At 37.6% G+C, this 25,827-nt stretch overlaps 1 protein-coding gene across 2 annotated transcripts in view; it reads right to left on the bottom strand.

The window, feature by feature from the left end:
* LIN28B (lin-28 homolog B) overlaps nucleotides 1–19,313 on the bottom strand; it is an 86,432-nt gene extending 67,119 nt beyond the window's left edge. The window contains exons 1-3 of one of the 2 annotated variants that reach the window (XM_054721824.1): nucleotides 19,229–19,313; nucleotides 9,879–9,927; nucleotides 2,179–2,366 (exon numbers count right to left, since the gene is read on the bottom strand). In XM_054721824.1, coding sequence (XP_054577799.1) covers nucleotides 2,179–2,366; nucleotides 9,879–9,912 — 222 coding nt within the window. In that variant the 5' untranslated portion in view covers nucleotides 9,913–9,927; nucleotides 19,229–19,313. Of the gene's footprint in view, nucleotides 1–2,178; nucleotides 2,367–8,778; nucleotides 8,983–9,878; nucleotides 9,928–19,228 lie in introns of those variants that run through there. The other variant, XR_008557197.1, reaches the window with a different exon arrangement.
* Between the last annotated feature and the right edge of the window lie 6,514 nt (nucleotides 19,314–25,827).

Below are 25,827 nucleotides of genomic sequence, written 5' to 3'. Positions count from 1 at the left end.
GTCACAATATAAGACAGAAACCCAGGTATCAAAGTAAAGATGCAAAAAAATAAGGTGATTGATACCCAAGTAATTTTTTCCTAGACATATTTTTACCATAAAAAAATTCCCTAAAATATCACTTTCTAATTTTAAAGTTAAAGATTATCACTGCCTGCCTTTTTACATCACAAAAAACACTAATACTTAGGTTTTATTGACTTTTTACATACTTCTTCCTAAGAATGTATCTAGATATATTCTTCTGAAGAATACAAATACACATATTTAAAGAGCATTTTTATCACATGTCATTTAAATATTGTTCTTTAGTAAACGCATAATGTGTAACAGAAGATTAAAGCAAGTCTTTAATAATCAATTACTGTACACTGGAAATGGTTTGCTCTCTATAAAACTTTTTCAGCAATATAACATTTCTAAATTTAGTGGCTATAGTAATGTTTATCAATATATAACCATTAAACAGCTTAAATTTGGATGTCTTATGGTTCTAAATATTTAATTAATAAGATGTCTAATATTTGAATATATTAAAGGTAAACACAGAAAACCAAATTATAACAAGGTGTGATCAAAGAAGAAAAGGGCTATTTTTTTCATTCATCTATAAAACAAATTTATGAGATCGTAAAGAACAATTTAACAACCTAAAGAAGGTTCAAAGGGGGGAAGGCCAGGGCCTGACAGAACTGGATCTGTCAGTGATTTTAGTCACTGCAGAAAATGTGGTTTCATTGTGCAATATAAAGTAGGAGGCATAAAATTCAGTAGCCTGTCTGTGCACTTCTATTTATGTATTTAAACCCTGTTTCAATTCACAGATTATGCTGATCCTTCCACATATAAACAGCCAATAATGATGGCCAGGCCTTTAGGAAAGGAAAACACACACCACACAGCAAGGTCAGGAAGCTACCGAGCACTACAGGACAACAGATCAAAACAGAATGGTTTCATGTGTTTCTATTGTTTATATACTTAATTTGGAGATGATATTCCTTGGGGAGAAAGGAGGTTGTAAATATTACCAGGAACATGCAACATAGTATCAAATAAAATATATACTTTTCATGCAAACAGACTATTTCCTGCATCTACTGTCAGTCAACCTGTAGTATATTGATAGCCATTCATTGAATCCTTTTTAACTTAGATGTCAAGACAAAGTAAACCTCTTTACTCTTAAATCCCTTTACGCCTATCTAAGAATTACAGAGAATAGTTCTTCAACTTCCTTTAATGAAATGATCAAACTTGCAAACTGTAAATTATCTTTTTTTACTATAAAGAGATTTAAGTAATAGAGAGGAGTGGATTGAAAGGGGATGAGGTATTAATTTGTTTCTGCGTAAAAAATTTAAAATGAGAAGCAATAACATTCTGCTTGGTATTAAGCATCTTAAAAAATTACAACACACTATAAGGAATGGTGGAAATTTACCCCCAAGTAGCAGACTAGCACATTTTAAACATACAAGCTAGAGCCGCCTCTGGCCACATGTTTTTTTTTTTAGTTCAGTCTCTTAAAGAGACAGTATCCTTGGACATAAGTCCTACACGAAGCACATTTCTAAAATGTTTGCTTTCTAAGCATCCACTCTTACATTTCTTCAAATCCATACTACGCTAACAGTGTAAAATCAAATTATTTTAACTTACACGTATAAATGACTACCGGACAGGCAGAGATGAACAGGGAGAGCTATTGACTAGAGAGGTCTCAAATACAGGGACCTACAGATTTCAACAGCAAACCACGGCTCGTGTGCTTTTAAAACTTAAAACGGCCGCCGTTTCTTCATTCATTTACCTATTCATTTACTAGGCGCAGGCGACAGAGTGCATTGTAACGGGTAACACCGGAAGCTACACCACTGCAATTTCACTGTCGAATGAAGAGAGGGAACTTGCTATTAAAGTTCAACAAGCACCCAAGCAGTAAAATTTCAAAGATTTCATTTTCTGTTTAGGAAAAAAAAAATACTCAGGAAGGGGGCCGTACATATAACCTAAAAGCTGTATTAACTCGTGACTAGTAGGAAGATTTTTGTCTTTCAATACACCCAAGGACACATTACTGTATAGCCATTGACAAAACTACTTGATCCACTCCACGTGGAAAAAGGTGAAGGGCGGGGGGAGAAGCGGGGAGGGGGGGGGGGGAGTTTGGCTTACTTGGTGTACGAATACATCGACTGGGATATCCAAGGGGCTTCCCTCTCGGTTTACCATGGAGATGAATCCAAATCCCATTCGCACATTGAACCACTTACAGTGGCCAGTTCCGTGCAAAACCTGGGATTCCTCCTCTGCCTGCGGCGGCAGCTTCCCAGGCTCTTCTCCGCCACCTTTGCTTGCCCCGCCTGAGTAGAACAGGACAAAAAAGTCAGTTAGTCTGTATGGCCCTACAGTTCATTGAAAGAGAGGTGGTGGGGGGGGGGGGGAGTGGGGGGGCTGGTTGGGGGCAGGGAGGGGAAGGAGGAGGAAATAAGGAAACGCGATCAAATGGTTGATTCCTGCTTTCCTTCTACGGAAAAATATTTAAAATGAAAATAGTTAAAAAGGGAAGCGGGGGAGGGGAAGCCACACTGTTCTATCGATCACATCCCACTTGCACGGTTCTGTACGGACGTGTCCTTTCACATCTAACTCCATTTTTTTTTTTTTCCAGGCACACATTACAGTACAGCACGAGAGATACTTTACTTGCATATTGCTGATTTAACACTGATCCCATTGACAAAAGACAAATTTCCGGCGAAACTCTTCTCTCGGGCGGGCACCAGGAGGAGAGAGAAATCGCGAAGATGGTTAGAACGTAGTCTAAATGCACACGCGGCGGCGGCGGCGAATCCGGGGTTATCTGCAATGTGCATTCCCCTCCCCTCCCCCCCATAACTTTCCATTAAAGTTGGGGTGGGGTGGGGGAGGGGGCAGGTGTATAAAAGTTTTCTTGGGCTCACTAACTGAAACTGCGCTTAATCACACTCGGACAATTCAAACAATAGCCCACTGAAAGCTTTTCAAGTCGTGAATCGGTGTGGGCGGTACACAACATTTTTGGAGATCTGTAACAATAGGTCGCAGAAAGCCCCCTTGCGCGACGGAGGGTGGGGGAAATGCCCAGTATTGGGGTATAACAAGGAAGGGGGGGGGGGAGGGAGACGGGCAAAGAAGGGTGGGAGAGGGGGAGGGGGAGAGAAAGGGAGAGAGAAAAATCACAGTAAAACAATAGAAAAGAAAATTAACCTTCGGCCATGTTGCCCCACGGGCCCTCGGCTCCGAACTCGTGAGATGAAAACTTTCCCTTTGCAACGGAGTGATCCTCTGCATCAACCTAACATCTTGATTTTGTGCGATCACAAATTTAGCTCGCATGGTCTAATGTGCTTTCCCTCTTTGGATTTTTTTTTCTCTTCTCTCTCCAGTTTCTGGCCCCCCTGAGCACACGTGACTTTGTCAATTACATGCTTTCTTGCTACTAATTTCACCTCGGATCCTGAAGGGGCTGGCAGGAGGAAGAGATAACCAATCGCCATTTCATCTATGCTGACATCAAAATAATTTATGAATGAACACGAAAAACTCAAACACGCTACCTTAAAGACAATTTGGGACGCTTCTTTACGATAAGACAGAATGCTGATTTCGTGCTTTTATTTAAACACAATGGAGGGTCCTTGTGAATCGTTTAGAAAAACGGCACCGTCATGTATGTGCACACGCGTGCCTTACACATCAGCCTGCCCAAATAATCTCATTTAGGGGGAAAAGAGCCATTTAAATAAAGCAACCGAGGTTACGCTTTTTTCCCCCCTTAAGAATTCAGCGGCTCGACAGCAGTACACCGGCTTTGGACGCAAATCTCCCATTTAATTCAGTCTTAGGGAATATATAACTTACAAAACATCTAATTAAACCTAATTACATCCCCATGAAAGTTTAGATAATGATAATATACACCTACCATAAGACAAAAAGCACGCGATTACCTGAATGTGCCCTGAAATTTTTCAAATCCAAAATGAAATCCTACTAGAAAAATCACTATCACCTTCATGTAGTCCAATTGTGTGTTAGGTTTATCAATTCGCAACATTTTGGAGGGGGCTGGTAAGAAACTGTACTTCACAGGTTTCTCCGCCATCTCTTTCCGGGGGAGGAGATGTGATTAATGACTTCCTAAATAACAGCCCAGTTTTCCAGCTTAACGTAGAGTGAACCTCAATCACTGGCGATTGTTCCCCAAGAGCAAGACGAGGTAGGGCAGGGAGGGGGAGGGGTGCGCCAGGCAGGGAGGTGAAGAGGGGCGGCCAGCAGAGGCGGCTGCAGAGCTAAGAAGGAGGTGGGGGAGGAAAAAAAAAATCGGGCGCTGGTGGGGGGAAGGGTAAAGAAAGAGAGGCAAGTGGGAGACAAAACGGTAAATTCATAGGATATTGACTGGACCGTGACATTTTACCAGTGGATAGAAGAGTCGAATAAATGAAAATTTAATAACGGATTAGGCTCCTACCCCCGTTTCGCCCGCCCCAGTTTCAAAATGCTTTCCCTTTACCTTTCAAATCGGTTCAAATGATTGCAGATTACTAGATACCGACACCACTATTACCGCCCTCATCGAATACTACAATAAATGTTATAGATCAAATAGAAATGACGTGTCTCCTTCAACATATAAAGCACCACCCGTTTTTCAAACATTTAAACGCACCACTACACTTTCCCCTTCCCCACCCCCCATTTTCTTAAACAAGCAGTTTACAGAGAAACTGTACAGATACCACTTCCCTTAGGCAACGCTACCGAGTTGACCCTCCCCCACCAAACCCGCAATCCCCTCGGGTGTCTCCAAACATGTCCACACGGCTAACTCTTAACACTCCTAACCAACGCTGTTTCACACAAACTGAAATGCAGGGAGCCCTGAATCCAAGACCTTTTGAAAATCCACATATGGCATCTATGCACGTCTCCTCATACCGAACAAGCAAATATAAATGTATACTAATTGGTTCAGATCTGAAATAAGTGGGTATATATAAGTATATGCTATTGTCGGCAGTCTATGGTAAAAGGCTTCAATAAAGACAGATGGATTTGTAAAAAAAGGCTTTTTGTCTGTTTATTCTGTTGTTTCCCACGCACGAAAGGGGGTATAAACCTTGGTAGGGAGGAAAGAAAAAGCGTGAAAATCCAAATGATTTGGAACGAGTAACAAAAGCTCAACGCTCTCAAAAATTATTTGTTAACAAAACATTTACTAGGCATTATTTTAATAAAAAAAGCAATTGATTACATTGACCTATAATGAAGTAACTTTAACAAGGGCATTCATTCCAGGTTAAACATTTCACATGATACAAAATAGAAAATACTAAAATAAGTTATGTGCCTTTAAAAAAGATTTTAAACGGCAGATTTACTTTAAAAAATCAACATCTGGGTAACAGAAAAATAATCTATAAAAGTATACATGTAAATTGAGGGGGGAAAGCTATTATTCATGTAAAGCCAATAGTCATAAAATTCACAAGCCAGTACAGTTTAGTTGTCACTAACATACATTTATAGTGCCCGATATTTTATCTGTAAGTTTGTCTTCATTAGAAAAGTTTAATAAAATCAGAAAATATAGGTGGGATTCTAAATCCTTGTTTATTGTTAAATTCGATGAAATTCAAACCTGCCAATACACAGCTTACAAGTGTGAAATACCATAACTGAACCACACAGTATGATATGAGATTCAGTCTTGCCTGATTGGGGGCCTCCAGTATTAGTGGAATTAAGGTAGGGTTCACTGGACTGGTCACTGGTGTCAGAGGTTATCGACTCATTCATTTCCTGAGAGGGACATCAGCCTTTCAAGTTGTGTAGAAGGCTTTTTCCAACTGGGAACTCTGAGAAATCCTCTAATGTTCATTCACAAAGAATTTAAGGCAACTGCATTTACATACCTGGGGGGTGGGTAAAAGAAAGGGGGAGAGAAGGGAAGAAAGGGAGTAGGAGGAGGGAAGGAAATTGGGGAGAAAAGTGAACAGAGACACTGAGAAAATAGCACCATTTCAGGGATATGGCACTATCTTTTACATAGATTGGTCTTTTCTTCCCCCCACCCTTGTCTTTTGAGCCTAAGATCCTTTTATAAAACTGAACATAATCTCTTTAAGCTCAGAGAAAGCGTCTTTCACATAAAATGGTCCTATGAATCTCCTTAGAATGCTTTCCAATTTGTCACCTTCCTGAAGTCTTCTGGTTTTAATTTTTTTCTCATTTCCTACTTGATTTTAGTGCCAGAAAGACCTGTGCTTGACTCAAAACGCATGTTTTATACTTGTGAAAGCCAAATGTTTCCGTAAGTTGATTTATCATAGTTCTTCCAAAATATCTTAAAAATGAGTTCAAATAGCTACATAGATTTTTAACGCACTGGGGGGTAAAAATCAAGTAAATAACCTATCATGTGCCCATTGGGTACCACAATCTAAGGCTTCTACATTTAAAAAAGCAAAGTGCACATGTTCTTGGTCGTTTTTTGTTTAGTTTTGTTTTTAATTCCAGCAGTGCAATGCAAGGAGCCAAAGAGGTGCCACAGCCCACCGCCGTTGTTTTCCCATAAGCAATGAGTAACTTTTATCAAAGCAGAAACAAGGCTTAGGTCCTTAAAACTAAGAGGAGGGGCTGTAACGGTGCTGTGAGCGACTCCACCGGGGCTCTTCTCCCGGCAAACGAGCCGGGGTCTGCAGCCCCAGTGCTGCGTTCGCAGCTCGGTAATTTCACGCGCAGTTCGCGCCCCAGGGTCGCCGAGACCCCCGGGCCAGCCGAGCAGCCCTTTCCCTCCACCTCCATCCTCCCCGACACTTCCTTTCCTTTTTCTCGTCACCTTCCCCTTTATTCAGCACATCACCACCTCCTCTTTAGAAGTGGAACCCTTCCGAAGAAGGCTAATGATTTCTCACTAATTAATGGATTTTTTACATGTGTCCCTCCCCCCCCTCCCACTACGCCCCCACCCCAGAACACCAAACAAAGGAAACCATTGCCTTTACCACTATGGAAGGCAACCCTTGGCACAGCCTACTGCTTTTACTGCATTTCCAGATATATTATTATTTATAATGTGATGCCTTTATCTGTGAGTTGTCAGTCTCGGAAATCTAAGATAAGTGAAGTCAAAGGGGAAGGAATCAGGAGAACCCCAGAAAGTGACCACTAACACCCTACTCTCCCCGCCTCACCCCCCCGCCCCCCCAACCACCACCCCGGCATTGCCTAAAATGGAAAGGTCTTCAGACTCCTGGCGCCGGTGCTTTAGGGCAGCCACGAAAACGGCGCCCTGCACCTTTACAGGGTCAGAAAAAGCCCTCGTCCGGCAAGGGGGTGGCCAGGGGCGACTTTAGGGAACCTGCTCTCTGGCCTTGACGATTGTGGTTTCCAGCTCAAAAGCTGCACGTCGGGCAAACTGTTCCCGATTCCTTCCCATTGAGGTTTCAGCAAACTACCAAGCAAATAACTTTCTTAAAATTCTTACAATACGGAATCAAATGAAAGGAGTACTCTCCTGGGTGCCTTGATCTTATAATAAAGGCACTTCAGAATATGGGGGCATTATGTTTTTTGTTTTCAAAAAGCAATATTCCGTTTTATTTAATTTCCTAATCTGGAAGGAAAATTCTCTGGCTTTTAACACAATTCTTCCCACTTGAGAATTTTTACACAGTTGTAAATCTCTTAAAATTTTTTTCCTTAAATATCTTAACACATTTCCCCAGGTATAATTAAATAAAATTATGGAAATAAAGGAAACTATTAGCACATACTTTAAATTTTCCAAATTGCTTTCACACTTCAAAAAACAAACATTTGCAAATGTTTCCTTCTTTTTGACCAGCTATGTTTCAGCTAAGTATTTGTAGCAATAAAATTAATTCAGAAAAAGGACATTATTTTAGGGGCATCCATTTTGTAGAAAGTTTCCTTAAAACAACTGAAATAGAAAAAGAAAATCCTGTTCCATTACCACACTCCCCCAATGAAAAAAATAAACATTTTTCTTAAATGATTTTAATGAGGGCAGAAATAGGTTAGAAAAATCATTTTGTAATAAGCTCTCCATTATTTTGCCCAGAATAACACAAAGGAAGCTTCATGTTTTATATGAAAAATGAGCTAGTATTTTTCATCTGTACCAGTTGAACCTGTATGCTTCATAATTTAAACATATTTTTGTAGTAAATATCCTGTCTGTATAAATGACACTAAAGAATGTAAATATGTATTCTTTCCCCTCCAAGGCAATGCATGAAAGTTGATTATAACTTAATGTCATCAAAAGAAATAAATGAAATAAGAGAATGAACTGTTTTCCAGGTATTTATTTTAATATTTCCACTTTGGCTTTATTTGGGAGAAGGGGTCAGGTGTGTGGAACATGGGAAGGAAAAGAACAGTAGGGGAATAAAAGATGAGGGAAGTGGGAAGAAATCAGGTTTTAAAGATGCTTGTGTGGGAAGCAAATCTGTGGAGAAAGAACATCCAGCCAGAAACGAAGCCAGAGTTCTGGTCCCACTTGCTGACCTTGCTAATTAATCACTAAGATTCTCTGGCCTCAGTTACTTCATTTGCAAAGTGAGGAGAGACTGGACCAGTTGATGTTCAAGTATTTCAGTTTAAATGTAATCCCTGGAAATAACCATTCTTTTTGGTGAAAGTGGATCCTCTCCCAAACAACCCCTTTTTAATCACAAGGAAACACAGACATGAAACTTTATTGCAGTCACTTAACACATTGGTGTTAACATTATTTCCCAACAGAAAAGAAAAAGGTTATCTGGCCTGTCTCCAGTTTGCCCCCACAGAAAAACCACAATCTACAGTTATCAGAAACTAGCTGGTAAATTAAAATATTGTAGCAACTTTTCAGAATCTTCTTTTTCATGATACTCATTAGAGCATCATCTCCATGTCAAAGGATTCACTCTAGAAAAAAGGAAAGTGTTTGTCAAATGGCAATGCCTATCAGTAGTTTCCTCATTAAACTTTTTGATCCCTACTATTTTCCTCTTGCTACCTACAATCTTAAATTTGATAAGCTATTTAATAACAGAATAACATCTTTTTACTTATACTTATTTAATGATCAGAAACTTTGTTATATCATAGCTTTTAAATGTATTTTCATAGTAATATCAGTCAATAGAGCCAAGATATTAAATTCATCAGAGCCAAAAATAGTGTTATAAATTTTAAGTGAATTTCAGTAATTTCAGAAAATAGTTATGTACCCAAAATCCAGGTTTATAGTACACCGAAATAAATGAAAAAATATATACCAAAATAAGTTCAGGTTTAAAGTGTTAACAAATGCCTCATTCTTGCAGTATAATAAGGAACAAATATGATACAAGTTCATGAAAATCAAAATAAATGGAGGCTTTCTTAGACTAGCGAAATTCCCTAATTCTCTGAAAAAATGTTCTATCTATGTTATGGTAACTTATTTGAAAACAGTACCAACTCTCTATCTTTAAATTAATTCAGCCTATAGGTGTTTCAAAAATGAACAAGCTACAAATAATCTTCATTCAGCTACATAAGCATATAAATATCTATTTTGCCTGAGTTATGAAAAAAAAATCACAAAATCCAATGCTGCTAAAATCAGGAGGAAAAGGAGTTAATTAGGAGATTTCATCCATGCATTCTGGTGGGAATATCACTTTCTAGGACAGAGTTAGCTGGAGTACAGTGGAATATGGTACCCATCTTGCCAAAGTGAATTTCTGAAGGCTGTCAAGTTTCTTATATGCCTCTGGTGATCTTTTCAAACATAAGTTAAATAAATTATTTATTTGAGAAAAAAAAAATAGACTCACCTGGGGCTGATGAAAACTGGTTGAATGACCTCATCGTCTTCTGAAGAACCTAAAACCAGAAAGCTCAAGTTAGAACTACATTAATTGCCTATTCATTTGCCTCTTCATCAGCTTAATGGCTCATTAGAAAGCAATAAAATGCCTAGGTTTTGACTCTGTGAAGTCAAATTTAAGACTCACCTAGCAATATTAGGTAGATAACCAATTGGCATAAACTTGCCTTTCATTACTATTAAAGGACACTGGTTTAAAAAACATTTTAAACAAGACCGTTAAGATGTCAAATATCCCGATTTCATCAACAATGCAATTACATTTTTAAAATATTTCATATTACATTGTAATTCAAGAATCCCATTTAAAATATATATTTTTATTGATTTCAGAGAGAAAGGGAGAGGAGAGATAGAAACATCAATGATGAGAGAAAATCATTGATCCACTGCCTCCTGCACGTCCCCTTCTGTGGATCTAGCCTGCAACCCGGGCATGTACCCTGACTGGGAATCCAACCAAGAGCTCCTGGTTCATAGGTCGATGCTCAAATACTGAGCTTGCTACCTTGGCTGGGCAAGAATCCCATTTTTTTATTAACAGTTAAGAATCAACCTAACCTACAATATTGTGCTTCTTGATGAACTTATTTGTCTATTCTCTTCAGATATGCTTTAGATAGAAGATAAATCATGAGAATCTAATTGTGATGCTACAACATTGATATTAGGTTTCTCTCTGTTACATTCAAATATCCTTTGTGAAAAAATTACTTTAGTAATTCATTTAATCATTAAGTATATTTACTTAAAGGTATCTAATACTCATTAACCCAGATTTTAAAAAGCAACAGTTCTTGTTTAAAAAACATGAATACCTTCTGAAAAGTCTAATATATCTGCTAGCATATGTCACAACACAATAACACTTGCAATAAAGAGTTTACTCAGTAATGGAGTATAGCAATTGGAAGAGAAACTCCTGATAGCCATTGAATTATCATTTTTATCCTCAAGTTAGTTATTAAAGTTTGGAAAGTAGATCTGTTTGAACATGCAGCCACTCACCTGCCACCACCCAGGGTTGTCTTTGTTCCCTTAACTAAGTTTTACATGTTATATCTACTATATCAATTCTCACAAAATAAGCCATTATGTGTAAGTTCTTTAAGTTGCAATTTAATTTTCTTCTCAAAACTAAATGGAGCCCTGGTAGGTGTGGCTCAGTTTGGATGGAGCATGATCCCATGCACCAAAAAGTTGCAGGTTCGATCTCCAGTCAGGGCATGGACAGGAGGCAACCAATCGCTGTTTCCTCTCTCACATCGATGTTTCTCTCCTTTCCTCTTTTTCTAAAAGCAATAAACATATCCTCAGGTAAGGATTAAAATAAAATAAAGTAAAAAACAAATGGAGGCTTTTCCAAGTTCAGTTATTCTGAATGTTGACCCAAGATTCTTCTTATAACGGATGACAATCCCACTGAGTAAAATTTGAATATTCGAGGAAGAATGTGAACAAAAGGACATGAAACTCTACATTAAATCCTGTGTTTACAACCAAAAGACAGAAGATTATGACAGACCCTAATGTTAACAAAATGCATTATAACATTTGAAATAGAGCTTTCCTTTACATTGAGGCTATATTAAGTTTTATTTTGCACACTACGTTTATGAAGGGCTTTATTTAAATATTACACATAATTTCTGCAAAACCATAGGTCATGTTTTTTCTATTCTAATAGCCCATGGCCCATGCTTAATTTTCTCTACTTATATTTACAGAGAAGTTCAAACCAACATGTTCTAAAGATATAGAAAAGCAATCAATAAAGTTTGATAAAATTTTTTAACTAATTCAGATAAATTATTATAAATGGTAGCTTTAAAAGTAAAAATCAAATGGCATAATGTTATTTAAGAACTCTATGAGCTTGCCGAAACCGGTTTGGCTCAGTGGATAGAGCGTCAGCCTGCGGACTGAAGGGTCCCGGGTTCGATTCCAGTCAAGGGCATGTATCTTGGTTGCGGGCACATCCCCAGTAGGGGGTGTGCAGGAGGCAGCTGATCTCTCTCTCATCGATGTTTCTAACTCTCTATCCCTCTCTCTTCCTCGCTGTAAAAAATCAATAAAATATATTTAAAAAAAAAAAAGAACTCTATGAGCTTTCTGAGTTTAAAGAGAGGCAATCATTTGGATTGATAAAGATGTTCACATTTTTCACTGTCAAACTTAGATATGATAGTGGTTTTTTTTTATAGTTTGAATATCCCCTTTCAAAGAAAAAGATGGAATTATATCATAGACATTAATTGATATATTTCACTGATGTTAATGGTATAAAGTTTTTCAAAAACAAAAGTTAGTAAAGAATTAAGTTTAAATATGTATATTATACTCCATCCAATATTTACTGAACAATTATAATGAGATAGTAAATGTTACATAAAATATTTATAATATTAAATGTTCATATTCTTATTATAGGTGACTATTAGAAATAACAATAAAGAATTAAAATAATTCCTTAAATGGATGAATAATAAAAAAAAACAGCTATTTGTAGTTTTATACATGCTTGTATTTATTTAATACTATACTTTGGAGTAAATATTAAAAAACAAAAATTTAATTAAAATTGTGATATGCTAGAATATACTTCTCTGACCCTTCACTAGAATAATACCTATTCATCATTTTTATCTCTACTTTGATCTATTTTTCTTATTGTTACACACTAAGTACATTGTTTTTACCATCTAATACTGTACTGCAATTGACTATAATAAGCCCAGGAAAATGTTGTCTCTCCCACATGGATTTTATGCTCTATGTTGGCAGGGGTTGTATAGATTTAGCACATCATTTTAATCCTGGCATTCTTTGGTGTTTAATATAGATTTTTTAAATGAATCAATAAGTAGTTAATGTGTTTTTGAACCTGGCTAAACCATCTGTAGAATAGTTTACTATGAAATAAATGAATGTGTATACAACATTTTCTTAAAAATTATCTTTTAAAAAAAGAGAATGTGCTAGGTACTTAATCGTTTGACTATTATAAATACAAAACATTTGCATATAATGTGATTTCAAGAATTTTATTTAAAGTATATGTACTTACTGTTGTAAAATTGCCTAACTGATGAACACTATTACAAACACTCTTAGACTTCATACTTACTACTAAAATATATAACAATATTTTTCTTGTCATATTGTTGTTAATCCACTATTGTAACTATTCAATATAAAGGAAAATGATTACTACTACACATTATACACTCTTTTTTTAAAAAAATTGCCAATTAAGCTGTTGAGCCCAGAGAATTGAGTAATAAGTAAAAACACTACTATAACATATTACTCAGAACTTTATTTCAATTCCATTTATATCATGTTAATTTTCCTCTCTAATTTTAATATGCAGGTTACTTTAAATCCTCAAAAATGATTTAGTAATCAAGAATATTTACCAATATAAAAGGGAAATTATTTCATTATTTATTCTCATCACTATAATTTCTCAACATTTAAAAAAATACTATAGAAAACAACTTTTTGTTTCTCATCAGTATTTTCTAAAATAACGTAAGTATAAAATACATTATAGTTTACTACAAAAAACATTCACTTTATGGTTTATAACAAAAATTATAGTCTATTTACAATATGACTTAATTATGATTGAAGTGAATACATTATTTGAAAAGTAAAGTAAACACCAATGTAACTTTTCCTTCCTAGAAGAATAATGAGGGCAAAAGTTTTTGAATGACTACTTAAAATCATAGAGCAAACATCCTATACAAACACCAGATCGAAACCTAAAGCATAATACTTACTTAGATTACTATAACACATATAACATCAACATGTTAAATAAAATATTAAATGTTGAAGTTCAATATTGAAATTAATGTTTTTTTTAATCTTTGTTGAGAGTATTACAGATGCCTCCCTCCCCCACCCCTGCCAATTACCCCCTTCTACCCTGCTCCTACCCCACCCCAGGCCTTCACATCCCTATTGTCTGTGTCCATAGGTAATGCATATTTGCATACAAGATCTTTGGTTAATCTCTTCCCCCCACTCCCCTTACACTGTCCTCTAAAGAAATGTTTACTATGTATTAAAACCCTTCACTGTAATTACTTTTGCGAAATAGTCAACAGACAATTCAAATGCTGCATAAGCAAAATCAGGATAAATTGTGTAATTCAACTGAACATTCTACTATAATTTTACCTATAACTGAAAACACTGTACCTTTAAATATATACAGGTACAGACAATTTTTTTAAAATGATCTACTTTAAAGATATTTACATGGGACTTTATACAATTGAAAAATCATAGGTCCTGAAGTGTTAAGACAGGAAACTTCACATTTGGTGAAATATTTTGAACATTTTCTTGAGAGAATGAAAAATTTATATTACTTAAGAAAAAATTTCAAAACTGTATTTTTATAATTATGAATTAAATTATAATATATGATTTATTTTTCATTATTTATAATATATAAACAGTTAACCTAAAATTAGAGGCTAATATCTCTAATATTGCTAAATTACAGAGATGAATTTAACTTTCTCAACCACTTTCAAATTGAAATTTTATTGGTTTCATATAAGATATTGGCAGATCTAAAATACTCTTCAAATAAGTGTAGTAGAAAATAATTTATTTTAGAAAATAAACTTCAATGAATATTAAGTCAATTGGCATATTGTCTAGAATTGTTTAAAGGCACTGAGTATAGCACAATAGTTAACTGGTAAGAACAATTCTTTAACTTAAATGTGAAAGTTGTAACACAGTTGAGCTATAGCACAGTTGGTTCAGTTAAGGCAATAGTTTGTATTTTCCACAGTATTAAACAGTTTCATAAAATAAAGCTCACAGCTGAATCACAAGGTCACTTTAAATTAAATAACAAAACATTGATTTTAAATTAAAGAGCCAAAATAATGGCAAAATTCCTGTTTAAAAAGCTAATCACATATTTTGAAGGCCCACCATAACTTTAAAGATAGAAACTTTAATGTACTTTCTTGGTATGGTGGGAAAAAAAAGGATTCCAATTAAACTTGAACACCTCTATGTAATAAAGATCAAGAGATATTTTAAAGACTGCTCATCTTTATGTCACTGCCAGTAATCTAATGGTGTAATAAATATAATATTAAATAAAAACAATAGGACATTAATTAGCAGAGATTATACCAAGAGGCTAATGCAAAAAAAAATATATAGCATAATTTACAGGTTTTCTAAAATTTTTAATCTATGAAAAGTCTGTTTTTAACTTATGCAATATAGAATATGTTAGTTGAAATGTTTTCGCAGAGTATGAAAAAATGTAAAAGAAATGTTTGAAAATATAATAGCATTTGGCTCTTGCATTTTCACTATCTGAAAGAAAAATACTAATTTAAAAGTATCTAGAAAATTTAAAACATGTTTTTTCACCATTACAACTGTTCATACAACACTATGTCCTTTTTTTCTATATAATTAAGCTTTTGTTCAGCCATGACAAAACTGGAAACTGATTGCTTGAAAATGAGCTGCATGCCCTTTGTCCTGGTTGGTCACCTTTGACCCTTAATTTGATGATCCTGCATATCAACCCATTCTATTTTTAGGAAAATAATGTCAAAGTTCTATTTCTAAAATAGCACTTTTTACTGAGATATTAAATGAATTACGGCATTCTTTTGCAGGTAATTTCTATAATGGTTTCACATCAGTGTTCAGTTCAGTAATATTGTAAGTAGTGACAGCCTGGTGTTTGTCCTGCTTCAAACAATAGAAAATTTCCCCAAAGTATTAAGTCAAGACCATTATGTCAAAATGTACTAGTATATATTTCTATTTAGAAAATTACATGTTATTATAGTTTCCAGGTAGAATTTATTTCATGAGTTTATTTCTAATTTGATTAATTTTGATAACACGTTTTAATGATGGTTTGAATAGTGCCAGACTAAAACCTGAATCAAAAATTGCAAATATCAAATTCATACTCAACCTTACAGTGGTATCAACTAAAATTCTGCTTTTTGTAAGAACTCATTAGTTGCTTAAGTTGGTTTTAAAATCCTGTCTTCCTCTGCAAATAGCAGCTTTCAAAGAAAGAGAAAATCTCTAGCACTCTAGCAGTGATCTCATTGATTAAACTGACAGTATTCAAAATCAATGTTATACTGTCAGGGATAATATTTCTCTATCACAATTTCTGATTGAATCCAATTCATCTGGGTAAAAAGAATACATTAAAAAGTATATATGAAATATGTGTGTATATTTCTTACAGTGATGATGTTACTTGAACCTCTACAATTTCTGTGTGGTTTTCAGATTCAGCAGTGACCAATATGGCCGTCTTGGTTCAGCACTATGGTCAGCGACTTCATAGAGTCACTGTCAGATAAATCCAAGTCTGTATATTATGGTCAAGTTTCTCAAATCAATGTGATTCCATATTTCATATATTCCTAGATATGTTCATATAAATAAATCTTAATTTTCAATGTAAAAATTTTTCATTATTTTGCTTGGCAACCTAGAAATTCTTCTTTACCTTGTGGTTCATTGAAAACAGTACTTATTTGGAAAGAAAATGTCACTTTAGGAGGCAAGAAAATCAGGTACAGGTTCTAAAGCATTTAAATATAAAAACTCTGGGCACTTATGGGCTATCCTATTTTAAAAGAAAATTAGATTCTTCTAAAAATTACCAAATAAGAAAATTCTTTAAGTGACCAAAAATTTGTAATGTTCCTTTTATACTCAACAGTTTTAATTACTTCTAAACAGATTCATCTTTGAATGTCCACTTTCTTTTTTGAATCAACTCAACTCTAGATTAAATGTTTAAAGATCATTTACAGTCCCCAAATTTGGTAGTTATAAATAACACTTCAATTATTTTAAAGAGACATCAGTGCTATACCTGACAGACAGCTGTTATGCATGTTTTATTTAATAACTTATTTTTCCCTTAATCATGCTTTGTTAATTATGATAGCAGTATTTCAAATACCCCCCCCCCCAAAAAAAAATGACATGATCAGATACCAAAGATTATCAAATATCAGACAGGTAATATCTGTTTAATCTTCTTTTCTTCTGAATAAATGGGTAAAAAAACACACCCTTAAATCCACTATATTTACTAAAATTCTGGTGGTTTTTCAGAATTTACAAGTGCAACATACTTTAAAATAAGTCATACTGGACTAACTTTAGGCACTCCCATATTAAAATTCAATCTCCTTCACTTACAAAGAAGTAGTTGACAGTATCTTCCCCCTAACCCAGAATTATTTAAGTGCTGATTAATTTCACAATAAATTTTTCATTGCTTCTGAAAGAAGTTTGGCATAGACATATAATAAGATACTACAATTGGACAAGGATTAATGAAAATTGATCTTTGAATCATTTGGTTCCAGATCTATTAAAAATACCTAAAATAGTTCTAATAATATGTATTACTAATTTATTCAGATCCTTAAATTCTTGACATTTGATTATCAAGCAATGATTAGTTGATCCTATTTGTAAAATGGCAAAGTTAAATGAAGTATTTTATTCTTTGTAGTATCTTCACCTCACCTCCATGTACTAGAAAGAGGCCTGTGTCAGTTTAATTTCTAAAGCTCTTTAGAAAATTTAGACATACTGGATTGTTCTATTTCATACATTCAGAGATAAAGAATTTGGGAAGAATTGTCCCCCAAATGGAAAAAAAGTCTAATAATTAATCTAAAGGAAATACTGATTATTACAGTTCTGTTAATTTATGACAACTCTATCAAATCTGTGCAAAACCACAGCCAAGAAAATCCAAAAAACCCTAAATGGCATAAATTTTATAACCACCAAATCTGCATTTTCAAAATTACATTAACTGGCATAGGTTTCCAAAAGTTCAATTTTAAAGTTTTCCCAAAATCTTTTATAAAATTCAATTGTGATGTTTTAAAAATTATTCTTGAACTTAACCATTTGACTTACCAACAAGATGCACTTTAAAAAAGCGTTTTTGCATTACCACCTAGCTAAATATAAATGGGCACAAAAAAATGACACGAGAATTTTTTTCATCAGGGCGAAAACACTGTCCATCATACTTTGCCAACCATGTTATAAATTCCCTAATACCAGCACGTGCAATTTTAAGTCCCACAGTATTTGTGACCAAGAAATAACTATAAACACGAACACAATTTATTTTTCCCTTGTATGAACAACTGTATAAAAATCCCCACTGGGTAATTTAGTTTTGTGAACAGCAACAATACCTAGCAACTTGAAAAAAGCAACAACCTATGGATGAAAACAAACGCAGAGAGAGCACAGAAAGGAACTCAAGGAAACACAGGAACCCAAGATTTGTCTGTTACGTGAAACAATTCAAAATGGCGGACTTACTATTACTTACATTTAGGGAATTTCCGCAATGAGGACATTAAATACATACTGCAAGATATTACTGGAGAGCGCTTAATATTTACCAACGTGCCACGTAAAAAAAAAGTTTTTGGAGTACAAATCCTCGCAGTGCTCCCGCATCCAGTGTCCCAGTCAAGTAGTCAATGCTCTTGCAAATGCATCGCTTCTTCTTGGGTTGTTTCCTTTGCAAAAAGCGACCTAAATCCAAGTACGTTTTCCTTCGCTCTCCGCCAATACTTCATTTTAAGCCATGAATTTACATCCCCGACACCGAAGCAAAAAAAAAAAAGGATTCCCCCCGACGCCTGCCGGCTACAAAGCAGCTCGGCTTGCGGAATGCGGCAAGGACAGGTGCGGACGCCCCCTGGCGACGCGGCCCCGCGGGTGCGAGCAGCGCGCACCGGCCGCGCGACCCCGCCGCCGGGACCCCAGCCCGCCGCACCATCGCCCCCGGCGCCGGCTCCGCTTCCCCGCCCGGCCCCCTCGCTCACAGCCCCGCTGGCCGCCCGGTGAGGGCGGCCGCGCAGACGATGCCTCGCCGCCCGCACCAGGCGCGGACTCGGCGGCGCGGAGCGGGGTGAGAAAGGTGTGAACCCGGAAGTACATCGACCGCCCGCATCTCGGTGACAACTCGCGGGCGATAAATCAGGGCCGGCGAAGGAAGGGCCGGCTCCGGCGCCCGCACGGCCACTCGCCGCGAGACCTGTCCCCCTCCGCACCTGGCCCTGCCCTCCCGCTCCGGGGCGCGCCCCTTCCTTTCCGCCTGCTCCTCGGCACCGAGCACCCCTCGACGTTGCTCACGTGCCAGACCGGGCCGCGGGCCGCGTCGCCCCGGCGCGCACACCCGGCCGCACTCGCGCTCGCACGGCCGCTGGGCGCGCTGCTTACCTCCAGGGCCTCATGGTCGCCCGCTAGCCCGGGTGTGAGCGGGGAACGGGGTGTGAGGACGCGCGTGGCGTCCAGTCCGGGGGGGGGGGGGGGCGGGACGGAGGAAGGAAGGGGCCTGCAGTCTGTCCCTTCCAGAGGGAGCGCGGCCGCCGGACACCGGAGTGCGTGCGGCGCGGCCGGGAGGGTCAGCACATTGTGAGCCGCGAGGGGACGCGGCGCGGAGGGGTCGGGGAGGGTGGGAGGGCGGCGTTCGGCAGCCGCGCGCGGAATCCGCGGTCGCCGCCGCTCCGCCGCCGCAGCCCGGCGGGTGGCGGGGCGTGGGGAGGAGGGGGCCGGGCCGGCTGGGGGCCGCGGGGAGCGGCGGCGACACCAGGCAGCTCGACTCGCGCCCTGCGTCAGGCGGCGACACGCGCACACCTGCCCGCCGCCGCTCCCGGCTGCGTCATTGGCTGCCCGCGCCGAGCGCGCGAGATTGAACTTTCCATTCATTCTGGCGCCGGACGGGCGCGCACGGCGGCGGCCGAGCTCTCCCCGCGGGGCTGTCGGGCACGCGCGCTGCCGTCCTCCGAGCCGGAGGCGCGTGCTCGCGCGGGACGTGGGCGCGCACGGTCGCCGCCGCCGTCGCCGCCCGCTGATCTCGCGGAGGCGGCTGGTGTGCGAGCCTCTCCTTTGGTCGCGCCGCGCGCTGCGCGCGTTCTTGGAGGAACCCGGGCTGGCGGTCCCCAGGGTGCGCCTGGCGGGAAGCGGGAGCGACGCTGTAAGAAGGTACCGGGTCATTTTCTCCTTAACTAATAAACGCTCTGGAGGTACCAAGAGATGGTAAACTCCGAGCTTCGCAGATAGTATCAGAAGTTTGGAGAACCTTCTATCAGCTGTATTCCGCATGGTACTTTCCTGAACAATAAAATATTCAACCTCAAATTGAAGACATTCTCTCTCGAACTGCCAGAAGACCTGTGGACAAACATACTGTGATATATGTATACCCAACCCCGTTATTTTGGTATATCTTCCTTAAATGTCACTGCCTTCTCTCCTGAGTATTTCCTACCTACTGATTTCGTAGTTCATTCTTGTCACTCCAAGTTTCTCTTTATACCCGCAGAACCAATAGTCCTGGTCAACCATTGTTGACCAAACATAGACTTGTAATCTATGCTCTGCTCTGTTCAAATATGGACTGTTTATTGGAACTGATTAAAGGAATTAAATATTGCAGCAAATGAAACCCCAGGTATATTCAATATATATGTATGTATATATATATTTCTCTAATATGTATGTATATGCTATATATATGGCATAACAACAGGTTACAGGTGGGAAACTTTGAATATGACTAATATAAGGCCAGTTAGCCTGATAATTGATGATTAAAAGGCATATTTCTAAATCATTGCTGAATAATGATGACCATATTCTTCCTTTGAGTTCTTGGATTAGATTAGGAAAGCAGCTCATCTGTTAGAGATAACCATGGTCTAGAAAAAACACATGAGTGCAGCCAAGCTGATCAGAAGCAAAATCCCATTGTGATCCCATAAGAACTTGCCAGATTGGCTACCTTTGATGGATTCCCTAGCTGGCTGTCCAACTTTCTATTGAGCCTGTGTACAATGAGACTGACTTTAAGATTCAAAGTATTTCTTAAATTCCCCGTTGAGTAGTACAGAAAATTCTTTCACATACAATTCTTATAACCATTGTATCAATTGCAATTGATTTGTTTACAGTGCTACATACTCTACATTATGATTCCACATATAATTTAGTGGGGAAGGATGTAGACATTGATCACAAGAAATGAAAAACAGCAATTCATTATATATCACCATCTGAAATATAGGCTTTAACTTAAAAGCATTATACTAATTTTTTATTTATGAGTGGAGCTTATAAATGATGCACTTACAGAATGAACTTTGTGGGTGTTTTTTTTTTTTTTCAATAACTGTCTTTCAGGTGTTTTATAAAACTTTTGATATATTGATGTAATACTGCTTAAAGTCCTGAGAAGAATTATAAACAGAAAATAAAAATCAAAACAGATGAAAACATAACCTAGAGCTGGTATCCCAAATAAGAGGTCATTTTTCTTTTTTATTTCAAACTAGTTATCGTCATGGCATCATGCTGCTGTCACAAAAATGAAAAAATGGGACATTATAAAAATGGGACTTACTGTATTATTTTATATCAGGTGCTGGGCAAGGGAGATATGAACTTTGATAGAATATATTAGCATAATTAAAAGTAGGTGAAAAGCCACAAGAGAAAGTTAAAGGCATATGAATTTATCATTTGTACTATATGGCTCTCGGTAATTTTTCAAAAAAAATTATCTTTCTACCTGGGACCATGGTGGTAGTTTGCTTTACTCTTGAAACTATATCTAACAATTACTCCCTAAAAGAGCAGGGTCTATCTTATTCTCAGTATCTCCAGTGCCTACAACACTGCTGGGTACATAGTGGGTGGGAAAGAAATTTAGCTTTTTAATTAGTACATGAGAATGCACCCTGATTACATTTTCAAGCAAATAATTAACAAGATATTTGGAAAATATATAATGCCGTGTATTATATCTCACTTCCACCCATATTTTTATGACCAAAGTATATGAAAGTAAATCCCAGACATCACAGCATTTTACTTATGAGTTACAAATATTGAGTATTATAATATTGAAAAACTAGGTGTTTATATATTACATTTATTTTCCTGCTCTAAAACCATTTTTAAAACACAGCTTAAGAATAAGGAAGTAATAGTGTTTGTTTTCTAAAGCTCATCCTAATGACCATCATGATCATCTTTAAAGACCCAATTTCCAAATAAGGTCACATCCTCAGGTACTGGGGGTTAGGTCATCAATATCTTTGGGAGATTCAACCCATAACCTATCAGTTAAAATTAGATGATTTTGCTTCTTCGCAGAAAAATGAACTGACTGCAGAGAACTGACTAGATCCACATAGGTGGTCCCCCCCCCCCATTTATTATAGTTAAAAAAACAAAACCCCTCCAGTCACAAATGCTTGTTTTTGACTACCGTGCGCTTATTGAAATTAAAAGTTTATAAAGCAAGCCCTATCATCCATAATTAAGGTATCTATTGAACTCTCTCACATATAGAAGAGAAAAAGGAAAAATGGGCAGAAAGTTTAACATTCATTAAAATTATAACAAACCTGTGCTGCCTATCAAACTTAAAAATCCTAAAGTTTAGCAGCCTTCTGTTGGAAGGCTGTGAGTAAACTGCTACTTTCATGTACTGCTTTAGGGTACAAAAGTGGCACAAAGTTTAGAGAGGGCAATTTGGTGAAATATTAAAATTATAAATAGCCTGTCTGACATGGCTTGAGCGTCAGCATATGAACCAGGAGGTCATGGTTAAATTCCCAGTCAGGGCATATGTAGGCTTGATCCCCAATTATTAGACATTTATATAACTTACAAAGTATCCACCTGATTAAATTAGTTCCCATTTGACACCATACATAGTTACCACAATATTATTGACTAAATTCCCTATGCTACACTTTACATCCCCGTGACTATTTTGTAACTACCAATTTGTACTTCTTAATCCCTTGACCCCTCTTTGCCCATACCTTTCAACCCTCTCCCATCTAGCAACTATAAAAATGTTCTCTGTATCTATAAGTCTGTTTCTATTCTGCTTGTTCATTTATTTTGTTTTCAAATTCCACATATAAATCATATGGCATTTGTCTTTTTCTGTCTGACTTATTTCACTTAGCACAGTACTTTCTAGGTCCATTCTTGTTATTGTAGATGGCAAGATAATCTTTTTATGGCTGAGTCATATTCCATGTATATATGCACCACTTCTTTATCCATTCATCTATTGATGTACACTTAGGCTGCTTCCATAGCTTGGCTGTTGTAAATAATGCTACGTCAGGCATTTTTCCATGGCCACTTTCTTGCCCTTCCATTTTCATCCAGACCCACTCACTGTGTCTCTGATGAGAACTAATCTGGTCAATAAAATCTTTCTGCCCACGCAGTCATACGTTAGCATTTCTTTATGGGGCTTCTTATACTTTTTCCTGTCTTTGCTTTCTAACCAGGATTCTTGGAGAAGAATTTCCAGGACAGGCAGATTTTTTCTGAGTCACGGGGTTGGGGAGAGGGAGTGGTATTTAGGAAGCATAGATGGATAACACTTTCCTAATCTTTAAATTATGCCCATCTTCTTCACCTAAAATTATTACTGACTCACCGGCAAACAAATAAAAAGGTTAAAGTTGGCATACAAATAAAATAAATTCAGGAATTTCTTTGACAGTTTTTCTCTCAATAATGTTACTTAGACCTTTTTCTAAATATCTATAATAATAAAAGAATAATATGCTAATTAGACCGGACAGCTGATTGACCTTCCAGATGTCCTTCCGGACATCCTTCCGGATGACCTTCCCTTCTGTATGAAACTGGGGCTGCGAGGGCCAAGCCCCTTGCACGAATTTCGTGCATTGGGCCTCTAGTAAATTATAAGAGGTACTGACGTATTATAGTTCAAGATTCTATTATCTCATTGTTGTTTTATCTGGAAAAGAAATGCCAGAAGTCATCTGTTTTTAGTATTGTCAGAAACACATGTGAGACAGTGTATTTTAAGCAATTAAAAATGTTTTAAACTAGAAAACCCCCTCAAGGTTGTAGGTGGTGATAGGCATGAAGATGTCTTTGCTAACTTTTAGAGCCCATTTTTAGATACCAGATTCTCCTCCAACAAAAATTCACAGAGGGTTCAATCATTGTCCATGAGACTAGATCTATTGAGAAAGAAAGACATTGGCCCTGGCTGTTGTGGTTCAGTTGGTTGGGGGATGTCCTGTGCACTAAAGGGTCACTGGTTTGATTCCTGGTCTGGGCACATGCTCTCAAAAAAAATTTTTGTTAAGCTTTTTTAAAAAGAAGGAAAAGGGAGGATGCCTCATAAGTTTATAGATTAACACATTAGCTTTCCTTGTTATTTAGCTTTAAAATAGATAATATTAAACACTTGATTAACAAAAATCACTATAGTCCTAGCTTACTTGGTTAGAGTGTCATCCCAATACTCCAATACTTGTGGATTCGATCCCAGTCAGGGCACATACAAGAATCAACCAATGAATGCATAACTAAGCGGAATACAAATCGATGTTTCTCTCTCTCTAAAAAAAAATAATTTTTTAAAAAATTTAAAGAGTTGATTGGTGAAGAATTCCCAACTGATGATTTTCCCACAATCATTTCCTCTATTAGCCTTACCTTAGTAACTGAAATTACTTTGCTTTCAGCCATACAGATCAGTTCATGGAAAGATAGTGTTAAAATACAAATGGTACCTGATTTTTAAGATAGGTATGAACAATTTAGTTCAAATTATGGGACAGAATTAAAATATTGTGATACCATCTTGATTTCCATGTATTAGACACCAGGCCCCAGTGCCAACCCTTTGTGATTCTGAATTGGGGGTTTTAGAAAAACAGAGCCAGGGACATCGCAGCTGCTTCCTGGTATATTTGTCAACATCATAAATAAGCAAGTATGAGATTTCCCTAAAGTTAAAAGGCTATTGTGACTGCTTCTTTTGTAGCCATGTAGCTGGGAGTTCTATTGGAGGTGTGTAACAGTCTATGGCAATGGTGGTGATATTTGTGGCAGTAGCAACCACCATGAAACAGGATCAATCAGCTTCAGATAAAGCTCCTAAAATGGTATACAGAGAGGAGTCAGACTGCCCTGCCCTCACAGAATGTATAATTTAGTAGATAAATGAGACTGGAACAACTTATTTCAATAATAGAAATTAGTTACAACAGCGGACATTTATCAAGTGCTTACTCTGTTCCAGGCACTGTGTTACAAAGTTGATCCTTACCACAGAATCACGATGTAGGGACTAATATAATTCTTATTTTATAAGTGGATAAACTCAGACTTGGGTGAGAGGTGGGTGTTAAATGGTTTGCTCTTGGACACACAGAAAGTAGGTTCTTAAGCTAGCATTTAAACTCAGGAAAAATAATATGTGAAGTATTACAAACACAAAACCCAGTGGATCAGTTGGGAAGAGAGACTAAACTGGGGAGATGCTTAAGTGTGGTTACTGCCAACTCCCTGAACAGTACCTTGTCTTAAACAGGATAAGCACGTGTTGCTTTGTGTGTGTGTGTGTGTGTGTGTGTGTGTGTGTAAGTGTGTAACCATAATGAGTTTATCATGAGTTTGGAGGAGGAAGTGGCAGGGGGGTCACATTTTGTCATTTGAGTCCGTGTTTTTCTCTGTTATTCTCCCGGCCTGAAGGGAGACATAACGGAGAGGCTTTAGCAGCCAGGCTTCATGACCAAGGGGAGCCAAATCTGACATGTAAGGGGAGTGCCAAGAATTTAGGTCCTAGAGATTACGGTGGATTCAGGCACAGACAGCTCTGCATGTAATTAGCCAGAGCTAATTAGTTAACAGCAGACTTCCAGCCAGCCTAAGCTCTGAAAACCTAACGTTACAAAGCAGCTGAAACAGAGCTAAAATAAGGCTTTAGATGTTGAAACTCTTCCCAAAGTAGACCATACACATTG

This window comes from Eptesicus fuscus, chromosome 10 (assembly GCF_027574615.1).
Source record: "Eptesicus fuscus isolate TK198812 chromosome 10, DD_ASM_mEF_20220401, whole genome shotgun sequence".
In the NCBI taxonomy this organism is placed as follows: Eukaryota; Metazoa; Chordata; class Mammalia; order Chiroptera; family Vespertilionidae; genus Eptesicus; species Eptesicus fuscus.
Note: the sequence above shows the minus strand (reverse complement) of the source record. Positions and strands in the feature narration are given on the sequence as shown.